This window comes from Pocillopora verrucosa, chromosome 9, assembly GCF_036669915.1.
Source record: "Pocillopora verrucosa isolate sample1 chromosome 9, ASM3666991v2, whole genome shotgun sequence".
Taxonomy (NCBI): Eukaryota; Metazoa; Cnidaria; class Anthozoa; order Scleractinia; family Pocilloporidae; genus Pocillopora; species Pocillopora verrucosa.
Genome location: NC_089320.1, coordinates 21133353 through 21151623, shown reverse-complemented (window position 1 = coordinate 21151623; position 18271 = coordinate 21133353). Strand labels below are relative to the sequence as shown.

Below are 18271 nucleotides of genomic sequence, written 5' to 3'. Positions count from 1 at the left end.
CAGTCCGTCTATTAGTGGGTCAGTCAGTCAGTCAGTTTGGCGATCAGTCCGTTGATTTGTTGATCATTCAATCGGTCAAAGAGTCGATTGAAAAGTCTATACGTCGATTAGTCAGGCAGTCATTGAGTCAGTCGGTCAACCTGTCAATCAGTCGGACAACCAGTGATTAAATTGGTTAGAAGACCAGTTTATCAGCACCTAATTCTCGGTCAGAAAAGAAGCCAACAAGCGGACAAAAACAGACAATGTCCTTACCGGTGAAAAGCAAAGTACAACATGTAGGTTGTTCTTGACGCGAGTGATGAAGTAATCATAAAGATTTTCATTGGTTGGCGGTCTTCTCGGGTACTCAGCCTTCATTACGCTGATAAGATCCTGAGTGATCTCATCGATCTCGTCTCGAGCAAACAGGTTAGATACCTGGGTTAACAATAAGAAGACTGTTAATACCTTCTTTTAATTCTACCCTAAGGTGTCGAAACTGGCCAGTTTGTGACGTCAGTCAGTTTTTTTTTTAACGCCAGTTTGGGTGTTTGTTACAAACTGACGTAAATGTTTCTAACAGAGACAATAATTTCGAAAAGAAAACAAGTTGGGGCTCAGAGAAGTGCTAAGTGAACATTTTGCTCCATTATTATTGACAATCGGTCTTAACAACATTTTGCGAGAGCTAAACATGTTTCGGAACGGACGGTGCATCAAATATCCACAACTGAAATGGTTTCGTCGAGGGGCACCCTGAAATTCAAAGCGAAGTTTTCCCAACGCTATCTCTTGATGGAATACGAACCTCTCCTGACGCTATCACGTTATTCATGTACTCCAAAAATCCTTCGTCTTTTATTTCGTTGTCTGTGAATATAAAAGTAATTCCTTTTCCCTGATGTCCAGCAGTCCTGTACAGTACTTTGAGATCATCCATCAAGTTTGAGACATTGTAGGACCTATAGAAAGAAGACTTTAATTATACAGAGATTACTTACAACCTACTTTGTTTTGGGTACATAAGTGCGCACTATCCAGAGGAAGGCAAGAAAACTTCAGATCTCAAAAGTGTAAATATCTCTTTCAAAAGAGAAATATAATCGTTTGTCTCACGATCTGGTCATTTCGATGAGGAGTCGCGATCCACATCCGAAGGTGTCCACATCGTGAGACAAACGATCATATTTCTATTTTGAAAGTGTTACTTACCACGATGACAAACCCTATTTTACGATGTAAATATCATATCATTACTGTGGGAGCAATAGCCTGAAGAACCAGTTATAGACCGACTCGTAGAGTTAAAAGAAAAGTCTTACAAAAGATATAGGAGTTTTCAGCAAACAAACGCTTGACGTCTTGTCGTATGTCCGAAATTGTGGGTAGATTGTTAGCTTGTTGAAACGTTGGATACAACGGAGATATTTCCTTCAATCTTGATCAGCGACAAATATTTTACTACAAATTTGGTTGGGGTTGTGGAATGTTTCGTTGCACTGACAATAAACGAGACAAGAAGCTTAATGAGTCTTCCTTTCTGGAGTTATACACATTAAAACAATCCACCATTTGAGCACAGTCCTACTGAAAAAATCGATCATTATTCACAATTAGGAGAGCTATTTCAAGTGAAAGAGAAAGTGTATTACCTTGTCAAGGTGATCTGAAAGATTTGGTATCCAGCGATGAATGAAGCGAGTCGCGTCAAGCTTTGTTTTCCTGAACCTCCGACACCCACCAACAAGGCGTTACCACGAGGGGTGCGAATGATACGTGAAATCTTGATAAGGTGTACCATAGCATCCTGAAGAAAATAATGAGAATTTTAAGTGAAAATTGAACACTCAGAGTGCTTGCTGCACTGCCTGGAACACCCAATAAACAAAATTTACCCAACAAAAGAAAGCATCATCAGAAGTCATTAAATTTCACCCTGAAAGATATACTTTCTTACGCGGGCACGGTTCGTGTGTTTTTTTCTCAAACTGCGTCTTATTTTACTCAACACATTTAGCACTGTTCCTTTTGACACGCGCCGATAACTCTCTAAAAATCAGCCAACATGTGGTCTGGAACGATGAAGAGACATAGCTAAGATGTCGGCGAAATACCGCTGAATATAGTACACATCTACAACAGCTACGTTGTGTTAAATCCAAGTACCCGAGCTTTGTACCTTGAAGAAGACAAGATCCATATTGCCTCCACGAACCACTTCATTATAGCCGATCATGAATGTTCCCAGTCGCTCCTTGAGAGTTTCCAATGTCCCGATGTGTTCATACACTTTTGGTGCTTCAAGGTCTGCATCTTCTGGCTCGTCACCTACAGCAGTTTAAACAGGTTTAGAGGAACAATATTCAATTGAGAGTCGAGAGTAATTAAAGTAAGTAAATGTTGCATTGGTTTTACTTCAGTACTTTCTTATTGGTCCAGGATATTCACACAACCATCTTAACTAGTCAGATACCAGACTAGCGCGAATGGTCGCTCACGTTTTTCGCGCTTGAGGCAATATGTACGTTTTGACTTGTAATTTTTTCGTTGTTTTGTAAAGACCGTTACTTTGGTTCAATTTTATTTTGAATTCACTCGCGAATCCCAGCACACTAAAATATAAAAAACTCTATGGTAAACCTGAGACAACCTGAAAAACCTGGATCAGACTGGTGAAAGATGACGAGAGCAAATCTTGTTTCCAATTTCATGTAAACGGTAAATCAAAAAGATAAAAATGGCAGACATGAGAGAGTTAGAAGATTTAAGAATTTATTCCAACTGTCAATTGAAAGGTAACCAATACAGGGTAAAGAATTTCATTTGTATCGTTTCGAGGACAGAGAAAACTGGAGTCAAGCAATCTTGTTTTAAATTTTGAGGAAGAAAAAAGAAGATGAGCCAAAAAATTTCCGCAACAAAAGCAGAAGAGTAGAAATAACAAGTCCAAGTTAAGAGTGATAAGCTTCCAACTTCTTCCAACAGTATCACCCCTGAATCAAACATTAAGGTCATGAGAATAAAGGAAATGATCACAAACTCAAGCACTTGATTGTTCAACAAATTCTCCTTATCAGCAGCTTAGAATTTAGAGAACTGTACAGAGAATATGCATACTGATGTTAGGATGGAAAGGGTTAAAGTGAGTTCAGTGCGCATTTGCAAACGGATTGAATAGATTTTAGGAGACATCTTCGATGAATAATTTGCTGAAGAGCACCGAGTGTTGCTCTCCCAAAGAATACTTAAAAGAACGACCATCGAGAAAGAAATACTACTCTATAAAGAGTAGGTAGATTCACTACAGAATCCTGACTTGCTTTAAGAAGGTACGTCAGCTGTGCGTCAAAAATGGAAGAGAAACTTTTACAAGGGATAGGTGGGATTGGAAAAAACTGAAGAATTCCTCAGAAATGGACTTGGAAACGGTTTCCAGTTCTCGTCTGGAATAAAGAAAACAGAGGGAGGAATACAGAAAGAAGAGGGATAAAAATAAGTGCAACAGTTATACCTGAGCCCTTAGGCCCAACAGAAGGTCCACCTGTTGATGAACTCTTCGGACCTTTAGGTTTCGCGGCTTTGCCTTCTTTTTTGTTCTTGTTATCTGTTACAATCAAAGCTGAAGAGCAGATAAGATTGAAGAGACAAAGCCTAGAACAACGAAAATGAAGAAACTTGCAAGCAAGTCAAGAGAATAGATTAGAATCCTGGTATTGAAAGTGACTTGAGAGAGAGGGGAAATAAGGGAGCCTTTGAGTTAAAGAACACTAACTTAAGATTAAAGTACCAATAAGGAACACTTCATTGTAGAGATACATGCAAATCGAGTAAAAAGTTTGAGAAAATTAAGGTTCAGGAGAGGAAAAGGTAAACTAAGACATCAGGGCAACGATTATTGCAGGGAAGTCAATTAAAAACTGTCGCTTTCTATCAGCAGAAGCCTTCCATTCAGTAAGCTATCCTTTTTAGTATGGAAAAACATTTGAGGTGGCCCATTTTCTCTCTGGTAGGGTTTGATGGGAAGTTAGGTAAATGCAGACTCTAGCCAGGTTCCACCTGTAAGGATACGAACTCGCAGTTTTTATTCCTTGCTCCATCTACAAGGAAGCTAGATCACACGGTTTTAGATCAACTTACACAACCAACTGGTCATAAGGAAAATTCGAAAAGGAAGAATAAAGAAGAGACATTGGTAGGAAAACTTTGGATCACATGCGAAAACTTCAGTATGCTCATTTGTCGAAAAAAAAACGTCAATTTATCCCAAACAGTACTGAAAGTTGAAATTGAGTACAAAAAGTTGACATCAAATTCATTGACAAGCGATTACCAATACAAATTGCAAGTGGATAAATGTTATTCCCACTCACCACAGTCCCACACATGGGGCGCCATTAAGAATGCTAAGAAGTCGTCCCTATTTATTATGTAGCCATTATTTTGCAAAGGAAAAGTGGTTGTACTGATGGAAATCGTATAGACCGGGCCAAAATTTGTTGTCACTGTTGCTGGAACCAAGACTTAAATAGTGTTTTACACTTTGGAGATGTTAGTAATTGTCTGGGATTGCTTGCAGATTTTTCCTTACCAGTTGGTTCTGGGGCATCTCGCATGAAATCCACAAAATAAGGTTCTGCCTCCAACAGGCCGCTAGTCTCAGCGTCAAAGTCTTCTTCCACAACCTGCTTGATGGCCTTTTCGAACCAATCTTTATCCTGCTGATTCGTGAAGCGGTCGGCAATGACTCTGTTACACTCGTGCTTCCAAAGGTTAAGAAAAATTGTGGGAGTGGTCGCTACCTCAGATGTCACAGTAAGCATGCCCTGTTAAAAAAAAATCAATGAAAAAAGTCAGTTAATTAATTAAATGATTAATTGCCTGGCATAACACTTGATTGCTTCCATGCATTGTTCATTGATTGAGTGGCTGATTGACTCACAGGCCTACAAACAGGGGTACGAACCGACGAACGACTGCCTGATTCAAGTTCCCTTTTCAACCAATCATTCGGCAAACAAAAAAGTACGGTTAAACAAAAAGTACGTTAACTTATTGTGTTACTGGCGCCTGTATTGTTTGCAAGTCTGACGCACGTATTTTCACACCGGACGTGATGGGAAAACTGCGAAACTCGTAAAACAAGAATTCACTTGTTTAACTCATACCTGCCAAATTCTACTAAGATCTCGCAGATTGAAGATATAGTGAAACTTGGCTGGCGTGGGAAGCATTTTAATCTTCGTTTTCTGCCAAAGCTTCCTCGTGCTTGACACCAAAGGATTAACCATCTTCTGCAGCTCTGCAGGGAATCCCCGCTCGGTGTTAAAGTAGCCACTACCGATGGAACTGAAGATCTTGTCGATCGAAGCATTTGCGGGCAACGTACAGTTCAAGATAGTAAACTGACGTTTCAGGCGGCTTGGAATGTCATTGCGGCCTCCTCCTGGTTGAATCATAGCTGCCACGAACTGAATGTCAACTATGCTGGTGAAATCACCGGGTTTGTCAAGACTGTAAAAACCTTTCATCTCCATTACTTGTCGAACGATTTCATTGGTAATCTGAAATCGTAAAACTTGATCAGCCAAAACCCCATGAATTAAGCAGATAAAGAGGTAACAGAAAGCACTAGTCGCTGTCTGATTTCTAGAGCTAAATAACAAGGTATTCAATTGTTTCAGCTTAACAAAAACTTGGTAACAGAGGAAATGGTTAAATCTTAAAGTTCCTGTTTACATTGACAAAAATTATGTTCCATCAGCACTAAATTGTCCATAAATGGAACTGAGAATTAAATAAATTCATTCCGCATCTATATCCTCATCCCCTCGCATCCCGTGATGGATAAACAGACAGATGACCCCTCGTTGATTTTTATACATGACGATTTTCAACAGCAAGATTTTAAGGAGACAGGAGACCACCTTCCTACATTTTAGACAAACACTCCTGATTCTAAAAGAGAGTAAAAGTAGGTTACCTGGTCTCCCCACTCGTTAATGATTGGCATGTTGATGTCATCAACAAACACTGTCATTTTCTTTCCTGCTGGAGGGCCGTAAGTTGTTCCCATTCGTTTGTCCACGTAGCTCTCGATAGTTCGCTACAGTCAATCAAGAGACAAAAACCGTTGGCAAAATACATTCCTGTCTGGGGCACGTTTACGATGCAGATAACGAGTGCTCTATTTTACAGGGAAATATAAATGTAGCTAAACAAAAATCAAGAAATAATTCAAAGATGACGGGAAAAGAAGATGTATTCCTTTCTTTCGTTAAACACCGGGTAGCTCAGATCAAAACACGATTGAGTTGACCCAAGAATAGTGTTTTAGAGATAATAATACATTAACCTCGTTCTACAACCTTACACACATTTTTACGCCAGACACACCCCCAAAATTGACGAGAAATCAATCCCAAATTAACTCCGAGTCGTAATTCAGCGCTGACCGCCTGTCGTAAAGGCGATCCAAGGACTGAGCCGATCTGGGAACCAAAGTGAAAATTCAAATTCATCTTGCACATAAAATTGAAAAAGCAGTAACAGTTTTGTTGCTGTCAGATATGGTCACTTTCAGAAATCCATTACGTAGTAATTCTACAGTGATAGTGATGTATGACTATTTGGCTGGTCATATATGGCCACTCAACAACACAAAACAAAACTTACCTGGAACATATTGGGTGTCGTTGCAGAGGAGAAATTGAGTGATTTGAAGAGCTGTTGTTCTGGGTCATATTTGTTACAGTAACCCTTCATCATAACTGTCTTAGCTGAGCCCTGTTCACCGATCAATAGCACAGCCTAAGAGGATTAAAAAAAAAATTGATGTTTTATATCTCAAATTTAGTCAATGGCCTACGAAATAGAACAGTACAAGGATAAGTTATGGTCCTGCACATGGACAAGTCGACTTTCGACCTTCGTGTCTAGTAAACGATGTAAAGAACCACCAATAAACTACCGGAATACAGAACGTCAGACGCCAAATATTGTAATTTTTCTAGTATAAGGCCCAACTAATTCTTCTACCCAGAGAAAAGTGTCATGTCTTTCTCTATCAAGGACGTTGATGAAGAAATTTAGTAGCAGAAGAATAGTGTAAAAAAGGGGATTATGTTCTCCATGTCTGAATAAAAAAAAAAAAAGCTCAGGCCATCGAAACTTTAAGAGTTGTCCAATCTCTGATGCCTAATTAATACCCTGGACAACAGCTGGATCCGTGGACCATTCTGACAATCTAACTCCTGTTAATAGGAATATAAACGATACTAACAAAATAAATGTTTATATCGAAAATCGAAACTGAAGCATAGTTACCTTGCCCTGTTTGGCCAAGGCGTGGATAAGATAGTCAGTTCGAGTGTTATCCACATTAGGAACCAAAATAGAAGCGTACTCTGGTATGGTAGTCTTCGGATATTCATAGACAGGAACCTACAAAAGAATCATAGCAGTAAGTCACAATTTGGGAAGAAATAAAATTACCGCGCTAGTGAAAAAAATATTCTTTCAAGGGCAATGCAACAGGACAAGTAACTGATAACGAAGAAGCGAAAAAGGTCGAGTAGAGGCTATCCAGTATACTCTCCTGCCCATATTCTCGCTAGGAGATGTTTCACTGGAGAACTTGAAATCGGTACGTAAAAGAGGGCAAGGTTGTGTTTGCATGAAATGCAATGATAATCTGATCGTCCATTGAGCCGTACAAATTGAACACAAATGTCTGGAAATGAAAACAGGCTTTACAACTAAGTTTGCGAACGTTACACGGTAATTTTGAACACTGATAAATGAGGTGCATATGACTTGATACTTCACAGTCTTGTACCCCGTTCACACCATCAAAACATGTTTAATTAAACAAAGTTTAATGAAACCATGCTTAATTAAACATGGTTAACTGATCAACCCGTTCACACCGAACAACAAGAGCTGCCTCGCGTTCGTGTGATTGTAATTGACGTAAAGTGTTACAACATCATACAGCCACAACATTTAAAACGTAAACAAAATGGTAGATGGGCGAAATATTGTGCTTTTGTTTTGGTAAACACGGAGAGAAGAAAGCCAGCTTCTTCTTTGGTGTGGCATTTTCCGTCTTGGCGCATTCGTCCTTGTAGCTTCTATAGGCGCTTATCAGAGTGTGAATTCGTGTCTTGCAGCTGCCGTCGTCTCTGTCTTCATAGCCTGCAGCTCGAAGATATGCCGCAATTTCTAACCATATAGGCTTTTTTCTTATGCATGATTTTAGCTGGAGTTGGATATTCTCGTCTCCCCACTTTTCAAGTAACAGGAGGGTTTCTTTGTGCACCCAAACTCTTCCGCGCGTTTTAGTTTCTTCCGCCATTTTGAATGTGTTTTATTAAACACGATTGTTAAAGTACCTCGCGAGGTAGTTTTGTTAAACACGGTTTTAGACGTGTTTTGATAAACGCGCCCGCAGTGTGAACGGCTAGTCTTATTAAATCTGCTTATCAAAACAGATTTTAAACATGTTTAAGCTTTGGTGTGAACGGGGTATTAGTGTGTCACGTGACCTGACCTGTTGACGCCAATGACACAACAGGAAAATGTTAGGATTCGTGATATGTGGTTGAAAAAACTGACCCTTTGTGACCAATGTTCCCATTCTCCTTGCTCGTTCACCAGATATTCAAAAATTGTGTCTTGTCCTTCAACTGGAGGTAAATTGAGGCTACCTTTTCCACTCAAAAATCCTTCCATCTACGAAAAGAAATAGAGAACTATAAACATCAAACCTCAATTATGTCCTTCAGTGTGAATGACACCAGAGAAACTAAGTAGCTGACACAAGAAGCTGATGAGCTCAAGAACTGAAAAACCTTTTTCGCAGAAATTAGCACTTGCATAGAAGAAAAACTTTTGAACCCCAAGGCATACAGTGTTTTGGTTTTCCATCTGTATTAAACATCTCAAAATGTAGCCACACTCGTTCCTCTCTCGTATCTTTTCTAGTGTATAGCGAACCGCATTCTTAAAACTTCGTTCCTTTTAAAGCTGATTAGGATCTCAGTTATTTGAAGCTGACCTTAGTGCGGAATACCAATTGTAGAATGCTAAGTATTCGGGGAATGCAAACATTCAGTAGCTTACAACGTCGGGAACGACAATGCTATAATTCTGCAGTATTGAAACATTTTTCAAGAAGATATATCATTCGAAAATTATAAATAGGGGAAAGTGTTATGCTAAATCATTTAAACTCGTTGCACTCCGTTACCTTCTTACGATCTTCAAGCTCAAGCAGAGCTCCGACACTCCACATAAGAGAAAACACAAACAGTTTTTCCAAATGGCTCGCATCGACTTGTTTTGGGGCATCCTCGCCCGGAATCAAACCTTCAAGAATGTTCATGGCTTGAACGATGTTGTTACACTCAAGTACCTGTATGAAAAAAAAATTAATAAATAAATAGACGAGAGGGAATAGATGACTTACTTTGGCTGAGGTTATGCTAGCCATTTGCTTGGGCAAATTTCTTTTCCCACCCCACGATGAGGCAAAGTGGTGAATGTGATCGAACCTTGCGAAGCAAAAAGGTCTACTCGTAATTTTAAACACTGTAAATCAAGCGCGTTACGCACAGAAACTGAAGTGTTACTTACCTCCATCTTTGGCACACAATTCTGAATAACAAATGTCCTCAGTTCATCGAACACACTCTCAAACAGAGAGAAGAGGACATCAGCCTCGAGTTGAGGACGTGTGTTTAACCATCCCTAGTGATGAAAAATCAGAGTTACGATCAACTTAGAAGAGTTCCGAACCACTAAAAACGTCTTATGATAAATAAATAAAGTCAAAACGTAGTGTTAAAAGAGATTAAACTACACAGCTAACCTGTAAAATAGGTCTCCAATCCAGCGCAGATGAACTCATATAAACCATACCATTTCTGTACAAGAGAATGTAAGAATGATGGAATTGTTGATAACGTAATGCAATTACAAAGCAATCTCAAACTGAGCGTCGAAAGTAATTCGCGATTACATGGGTATTTGTTTTAGAGTAATTTTCAGTAGAGTGTTGAAAATAATCCGGCACGGCATTGGTTTTGCTTAACTTCGCTCTGTGATTGGTTCAGAAAACTCGCACCACTCTCTCACTCCACAAGTGGCAAGCCTAGAACCAATCACGACTTTATCGCTTGCATTTAACTTCCTACGCTTTGGGCAGTTTGGTTGTTTTTATTCTGAGTTCTCATGGGCTCTAAAAGGTAATTTCCTTTCTTCTGATGGCCGTTGTGGTGATTTTGGATTTGGTTTTACGGCACTCGATCGAAAAGCGCTCTTCTACGCTCTGTAATTAGCGTGGAAATTCACGCCTCCTCCCGGGGAAAATCAGATGAAAATTAAGACAAATCGCAACTTGGTCCCGAGCATTTTCCCTCACTTCAGGAAGTTTCTCGTCTTCATTTTGAGCCCTTAGCGGTTGCTTGTGATATTTCTTTTATTCTGATTGGCCGTTTTGATTGCTTTGGTTTTGTTTTTGCGACACTTAGTCGAAAAGCGCTCGAATAAAAAATGTCACAAAAGCTACTAACTTCTCATTACAGTAAATTTCCCGAAAGCGGATTGTTGTTTTACCTTGAAACTGTGGCAGGTGAAGCGTTGTCAATGTTATGGGGTTCAAACACAACCTTGCAGTTTGGCGCCATTGGAATTCGATCACCATTAGCCAGGGTTAGTGTTTTGTTGTCATCCAACACACTGTTCAGATTTTCAATCCAGATAGCGTCCACAGGACCGTCTAAAACAATCCATATATGCTCTCCCTAGCAAAAAAAAAAAGGCACAGTGATATTTGAACGTTAAAAGGAAACATTAAGTTCGCCTCTAAATAGTATTTCCTTTTTTTATCGTGGAGGTAAACATATCTTAAAAAAGTAGAAAAAAAACTCAAGTTAATTAGACTATCGATGGTGTGCAACATCATCTTAGGAAAGATTGCCATTTCGGTAGGTTTAGCGAACAGATGTTCCAACGGCACGCCTAGGGGAGCTTTTGTTTGCAGTTTATATATGGTTTGAAAACCCAAGTTGACAAGACGACAAATGAGTAAACTGAAGTCCGGGATGAGGAATCAAATAGTGTAACAGACGTTCGAAGCATGATTTCCTGAGTGGCATTTTGTACAGCATTCAACAGCGCTTTACAGTTTAATAGAAAAGTCTGAGGTTTTAATCACTCCAGATCATGCTAGACAAAAAACTCCACTTTTTGCATAAATACTTACTTTCTTTGCCCTTAGGGTTCGTCTCCAAAGCGTGGAAAAGATTCCGTCGGTCCAATCATTGGTGGAGACATCCAGTCGACCAAACATTTGAGGAGCAGTGATTGCCTGATGAGAAAAATAAACGTTACACATGACCGTAAGCGCTACATTTGACAAAACGTCAAATTTCTCCGATATCAACAATAGTACTCAAACATTCTTGCCAACAACAGCTTCTTGGTCCTCTTAGTGTTAAAAGAAATGCATGAACCTCTATGTTCATTCAGCAAAACCCAGGTCCTGTGACGCACACGAACAAGGTAAATCGTCAGACTGTGAGAGCTCGACCGTTAACCTGGCAGGGCAAGGATCCTGTTTCTCACAATCCTCATCAGTGACACTCGCCAGTAACGAATGTCTAAAAAAAATTTTAGTGAACATGATAAATCAGTGAGCAGAACGTAGTTGTCTTGTTACCTTAGGATTCATGCGGTACTCTTTGTGCGGTGCACCACACTGTGTCATGGCTTTCATCAGAATGTTTATACATTTGGTCTTTCCAGCACCACTGGGACCCAGGGCCATCATACCATGACGGACGCGCTGAGTTTCATAGAGCTGGTGAGCAGAAGGACACAGTTAACTCCACGTAACATTGCTAAGTACTACTAGGAAAAAGTATCATATGGTGCTGTGTTAAGCCAACTCCGAGGGTATTTCCAAGTAAAAATTGTTTCAGCACCTATAAATCCCACACTTTAAATGAACCACGAAATCGTTTGTGGATTTCAAAAATTCAATATGAAGTTTTAATTACGTTGTTTGCAATTCAGGTCAGTAATTCTCCATGTTTCCGCTACTTTGATCACCTGAAAAATTGTTTACTGAAGTATCATTATAGAAAAAATGTAAGACCTGAATCAGTTTGAGTGTCCATGGTGCGTGATTGACAAGTTTAACTTCCTCGACAGCGTCAGCAATGGCTTGTTCAATATCCGGGTATCCCGCTTTGTCTAGAGTAAGGCCTGGGAACAAGTCGTCAATCAAACTCATGAACAGTGGTTCATCTTCGTCGACCAGCTTGCTCAAGTTCATGTCACGCAACACTCGCATCACAATACGATCTTCACTATCCTGTTAACGGAGGAAAACAGCACTATCAGTATAAATTGCTTTCGTAAGAAGAAGAGAAACAAAAAACTAATGGATTTTAATTGCAGAATATGAGGTCACGACAGACCAAAGTTTAAAGAGCTGCTATCAAGGAGAGTTTAGTACAAAGAGGCCCTATTCGAAGGTGATACTCAATGACAATAGTAGTAAAGGAAAAAAGGCGAGTTATTAATACTAATGCGATAGGCAAATTCGCAGCCGACGACAAAAGTCGCTAAGTTTGATCATGGTGCGAGTATGACATGCGCAAGAAAGTATTTTCCCTCGCGAGGGTCTACGCTTACCCGCTCCTCTAAAACACTCACGCAAGAAACGCGCGCTACGGATCCACGCACTTATCTAAGCTGTTATTACGTACAAAGGGAAACCAACCTAAGTAACTGTCGAGGCATGCATACCCTAGAAAATCGACTTATTGAATGATGGTAAAAGAGATAGAAATGGAAAGCACATTACCTCAGGATTGGCTCTTTTCACTGCTCCAAGAGTCCTGAGCACAGACAAAATGTTCCGAAGACCAAAATCGTAATGCACCTGGGGTTAAGAGCAACAAATTCAGAAGTGACAAGTTATGTTTAAAATATTTCTCGACGTGTATCTTGCTCGAAATACCAGTACATTTTAAGTCCACGCGAGTTAAAAGTCAATTAGAAGGTTAACAGATGATTTTGTTCAATAACTGCGATCTTAGTAACGAAAAGTCTTACACTCCTTTTGTGTTGATAGATATCACCAGCCTGTTTGCCAAACAATGCAAAACTCCATTGAAACGGTAAAAAAGAAACATCAGACAAACCTGTTTGGTGAGCTGTTCCTCGCACAGTTTATACAAAGTGAAGAATTTCTGGGATAAGTTGATATTTCTGATAAAACCACTGGCAGCAAGCTTGACACGGATAATGATCTGTCTGTCAGGTACCATCATCGCTACTGTGCGGAACATGATCTTCAAATTTTCTGGCAGCTCTTGGCGCCCGGCATAGCCTGGGTTCTATTCAAACAGTCAGAAAATTACTATTATCTGCTGTGCCAGAAAAACAAATGACCTGCAGTTCTGGTCACAAACGTTGCTAGCTGCCAAACCAAAATATGATATTTGACGAAGAGGAATATATCCGAGAATAGGCGGTGCATTAATATTGTATTCCTGGCATGACCCATAAATTAAGCAAGAAAAACTACACGATACATTTGAGAGGATATCTTCAGTCCAAATTCTATCATATTTCATCATGTTTCCCTCCAAACCACATCCCAATCAAAATCTCATCTATGGGCAATCAGTAGCTAGCGTGCTCACATATTATTTCTGGGGAAGGGGGCGGGGAAAGTTTAGGAGAAGGAACACTAAAGAATGAACGATAATTTGGATCAATGAAAAATTTTCATTTTGTCGTCATTTTACGGAAATATCCCAAACATTTTTACTCGATATGGTTGTATACTATCCTCACACTTACCATGGTCAAAAAGATACCGAACTCTGGATCCATGTCAACTTCATCGCCATCCGTGAAAATAAACATCTTCTTCCTCTCTTTCTTGCACGTGAGCACAACGTGAATTTGTTGAGCGGCCACGGACAGTACAGGTAGCTCGATGCGGTTGAACTCATCGAAACAGCCCCAGCTTCCAGACTGCGCCAAACCTGATAGAATGAAGAAAAACATCAGTTTTTTAACCCAAATCACGTCAACTTGCGCCCTAAATGGCCCTACACCAGCATGAAGCTGAACTAGGCCAGTCTTGTTAAATAATGTCGATTACATAAATAACAAACTTGAAAAATTTAACCTACATTTTTCGAGACGTGACTGTGAGAATAAATAAAGAATAAACAATATCAAGAGGTTATGTAGGTTAGTATGATGTTTATAGCAAACGGCAAAACCAAAATTGAACTTATTACGTTAATTCTTGTAGTTTATCTCACCCGTAAGTCGAATATTTCCATTACATGAGAAAATAAGAAACTCTCAATTTTTCTACCGGATAGATTTAAAGATTAGAGCAAAAGTGAACAATATCAGAATTCATTTTTCGCTATTTGCTGTTCACCTTAAACGTCATTCTTAAACTGAGCAATAGACAAGAAGAAACATACCTTTGTAGATTCGACCCAGACCACGGTAGTCCATCTGATCCGAGCAGTTGAAAACGACTACAAATTTACCCAAAGCTTTCCCCATGTCCTAGAACAAATATCAGGTACAATTGTTCAATGACACTGACATTCCTAATAACTAACTTTTAAACATTCTTCATAAGCCAATGAAAAAACAATATCCTCTTTTAGGTCTCACCTTAGTTGTCTCTGTCTTTCCAGTACCCGCCGGCCCTGCAGGGGCACCACCCATTGACATTCCGAGGGCCTGGGCCAGAGTGATGTAACACCTAAGGTAGAGACAAAAAAAGCGTTCGCGAACGACATACAACACTTTGCTGAACAACCAAGGTTATTTTTGCAAATAGATTGAGAGAGATGGTAAGTTTCGAGCTCGGTAAAGGTCATTATTTGTTTACGAGTAACTGGAAAGATCGTCAAGAAATTCTCTTTTGTACTTGCTTAAAGCGCTTGGCCACCGCTTTCCCACGAAGAGCAAGACTACTTGACCCGAAGATAACCATACCTACAGCTCGCACCGTCTCGCGATTTGGAGTCCATCCGCTGACCATCACACCACAGGCCCGACATCGATAAACCAATACTTTAGTTTCTTGCAAACATTATTTTTCAAATCTCGTGAGCGATCAATAATTTCTCAGAGCGAAAAAAAAAGAGAGCGATGGAAAACGAGCAAAGATTCTTTGAAAAAAAAACTTATATCTACTTACCTGTCAGTCAAAGGCGTAATGACAAGCCTGTCGGTACATCCCAAGAATTCATTTTGATAAACAAAATCCACATCAGTAATGGACACCACACACTCGTCAGTCTCCTCACGGAAGTAGAAGCGTGACTGTTTCAGCCATTCAAAATCTGTCGGTACCTTGATATTCTTGCGGCACTAGTGAAAAATTGATGGAATGGAAGTAAATCATATATATCTTGATAAAGACTTCTTCGCAGCCGTTGTTCAGTTTTACTACACAGCACACTATCTCAGAGAGAAACGGGTTGAGCCACAAAACACACTCTGTGACATGACCATCCAACAAAAAGCCGTCGGAGGACACCAATCCATATATGGTTGACTCCACTCGTAAACTCACAAGGGGGTATAAGATTTTCTTTCAATTTTCCTTTTTTTTTTCGAATTTAATAAGTTTCAAAGAATTGAGGAAATTTTACCTTTTTCGGTCTTGTTCACCACGTTAATGATAGTTTGTAACTTTTTTCAATCGAAACGTTTCCCATATTCTACAGCTGCGTTTTAATCTGGATATTAGTTACATCCTTACAAATCAATTTATAAAAATCAACTAATGAATTCATAATTACCAATTCATCAAAAATGTCCCTTTGATGTACATGAATGGTGACGAGAGTTTCAAACTTGACACGTTCCACTTTGGTCAGTTCCTGCGTGGTTACCTCGATCAACTCGTTCAACATGTTCAGGAAAAACTGGTTTCTTTCATCCATGATCTACGAAAAAAAACACAGCGGCTGATCCATGACACAAGTAACTGGATTTACTTTTATAACACTACACAAAAGGCGTTGTTAAGGGAATGCCCTATGGAGATATATTTTTTTAAAAAATCAATAATCCGCTTGTGTAACTGATAATTCTCGCGTATCTGGGAAATAAAAACTTTTACGTTGCGGTTTTTTTAATAAAATGATATGCTTAGACTTTTCAAATGGGTAAAAGTTTGATACCCTTAATAGAAAAATTACTTATAAAAATAATTTTTGGTCGTTGCAACACTGCGATGACCGAGATGCCGTGAAAAATAACAACATCAGTGCTCAATTTAGTACATGACGCCCATACACTGCATAGTTCTCACCTTCTTGTTGGACTTAGCATAAGTCAAAGAGTCTTCAGCATCTCTGGTCCAAATCATCTGGATTCCAAGCAAACCGACCTAAACAATCGTATAATAATTACAATCAGCACTAAATGATTCGCAGCGAAACCCTGAGCCATCGCTCGCTGCGCCAAATTTAATAAACAATAAACAGATAAAAACACTATAGTCAAGAATTTGACAATTACTATGTCGATCCAACCGTTAAAAAGAATGAATCAAGACAGTCGCACCATAACGAACAGGGGACAAAACATGTCTGCCAACTACAACAAGTGTCACTAAAATTGAAACCACAACGAAACAAATTGATAGATGATTAGGATCGTTGTAACGCTAAAGTGAGTTGTTCGTGTGTCAGTATAGAACGTTTCTGTTTCTCATCAATTTTTCACTGAATACAAAGTAACTTTACTTTATGTCTCTTAATAATGTACGTGGAAAAAATACGCGCTTCTGATTAGCTGAAAACGAGTGCATTCTCATGTAACACGATTGCAAAGTTGTTACACGAGTGCAAATTACGAATAGCGCACGCACGTTTCAAAATTTCATCTGTCTTGCCTTTCTGTGATGTTTTTTCATACAAATTATTAATAAGTATTAACATGATTACTCTCATCATTTGGTGTAATAAGCACTTGTAAATTTTTCAAAGACTACAAATTGCATTTTACTCGTGCTTATTAACACCAACTTGCACTCAAAATCATGTTATTACCGATACTAATATCCCTGAAAAATGTACCACACCTGTGCCGGGTAAGTATCCAAGAAATCTTTGAGCTTAAAACTAGGATCCTTGATAGCGATTGAAGCAGTTCGAATAACTGAATGCAATGAAGTCCCTGATTCTTTTAACAATGTGTTTAGCCACACTTCCACGTTACCCTACAATTAAAGAGATATACATAATAATAAACTTTACATTCAAAGACAAGGAGCTTAATCCTGTGAAAATGTGGAGACGCATATAAGAGATGCCTTTCATCTCCTTTTCAGTCTTAGCATGGCCCACGTGTCCTGCAGCGCGCAGCATAAGCAAAGGTTTCTCTAAAGAAGTTTTTTTGCAGTTTTCACTAAAGAAATATTTATAACAATTTTGTTTTAACAACTTCTGATAATATAGACTTCACTGGACCTGCGGATAGAGAGACAAAAGAAATTATCCGCGCTGATGGATCGCAATTTTAGCAATAGCAGGAAAGAAGCTTGAAAAAATTAAGGCTTCGACGGGATTCGTGTCCGTGCCTCCCAGATATTAGTAAGGCGCTTCAACTAACTGAGCTACGACGCAAAGAGTGCGGCATAGTCTTTTACATCTCTCGAACCCGCCACTATTACCTTGACATCGATATCATTTTAACACCGAACGACTCAAAGAAAAGTTACCAATAAGCGCGCAAAAAGATCTCTTTAATCACTTTTTTGCTTAAATTCCGGGATGAAAATTTACAGTTACACACCTGAGCCATGACTGGGTTCTCCAATGTAACAGACTCCCCTTCGCGCGAGTTGATGGCCAGAATTTTGTCATATTCCTTTTCGTGGAACGTGACAGTTTTCACGTTGTCGAACACTCCCAGCAGATGAGCCTGGATGGTATGAGAGTCGCTGGCCTGTCCCAAGATTTCCAGCAGGGCGGGGTCGGACACGAAGAAGAAGCGTGGGAACACAAGTCGTTTCTTTTCAAGGTAGCTATGCGTTATCAAAAATGAAATGCCTTTAATATCAACATTTTGTCCTAAACGTACCAGGAAAGATCGTGATATACAGCGAATCCCAAGGATGTGCTACCCAAGTATCTCACTGATACACGGCTTATCCTAATGGGAGATTTTCACAAAGCCACATTCTCCGGCGGAACATTCTATTTTCCAAATTTCTTACCGTAAT

At 39.4% G+C, this 18271-nt stretch overlaps 1 protein-coding gene across 2 annotated transcripts in view; it reads right to left on the bottom strand.

The window, feature by feature from the left end:
- Window positions 1–18271, bottom strand: part of LOC131792800 (dynein axonemal heavy chain 5) — a 57631-nt gene that overhangs the window by 15749 nt on the left and 23611 nt on the right. For both annotated transcript variants that reach the window (XM_059110206.2, XM_066172767.1), the window contains exons 45-71: window positions 17842–18073; window positions 17129–17266; window positions 16355–16432; window positions 15840–15986; window positions 15233–15405; window positions 14701–14791; window positions 14502–14589; window positions 13858–14045; window positions 13194–13388; window positions 12854–12931; window positions 12140–12358; window positions 11702–11842; window positions 11246–11350; window positions 10597–10784; window positions 9851–9905; window positions 9616–9729; window positions 9230–9394; window positions 8596–8712; window positions 7306–7422; window positions 6655–6789; window positions 5963–6085; window positions 5148–5543; window positions 4571–4805; window positions 2162–2310; window positions 1635–1789; window positions 791–944; window positions 256–420 (exon numbers count right to left, since the gene is read on the bottom strand). In XM_059110206.2, the coding sequence (XP_058966189.2) occupies window positions 256–420; window positions 791–944; window positions 1635–1789; window positions 2162–2310; window positions 4571–4805; window positions 5148–5543; window positions 5963–6085; window positions 6655–6789; window positions 7306–7422; window positions 8596–8712; window positions 9230–9394; window positions 9616–9729; window positions 9851–9905; window positions 10597–10784; window positions 11246–11350; window positions 11702–11842; window positions 12140–12358; window positions 12854–12931; window positions 13194–13388; window positions 13858–14045; window positions 14502–14589; window positions 14701–14791; window positions 15233–15405; window positions 15840–15986; window positions 16355–16432; window positions 17129–17266; window positions 17842–18073 (4141 nt within the window). The remainder of the gene's footprint in view (window positions 1–255; window positions 421–790; window positions 945–1634; window positions 1790–2161; window positions 2311–4570; window positions 4806–5147; window positions 5544–5962; window positions 6086–6654; window positions 6790–7305; window positions 7423–8595; window positions 8713–9229; window positions 9395–9615; window positions 9730–9850; window positions 9906–10596; window positions 10785–11245; window positions 11351–11701; window positions 11843–12139; window positions 12359–12853; window positions 12932–13193; window positions 13389–13857; window positions 14046–14501; window positions 14590–14700; window positions 14792–15232; window positions 15406–15839; window positions 15987–16354; window positions 16433–17128; window positions 17267–17841; window positions 18074–18271) is intronic.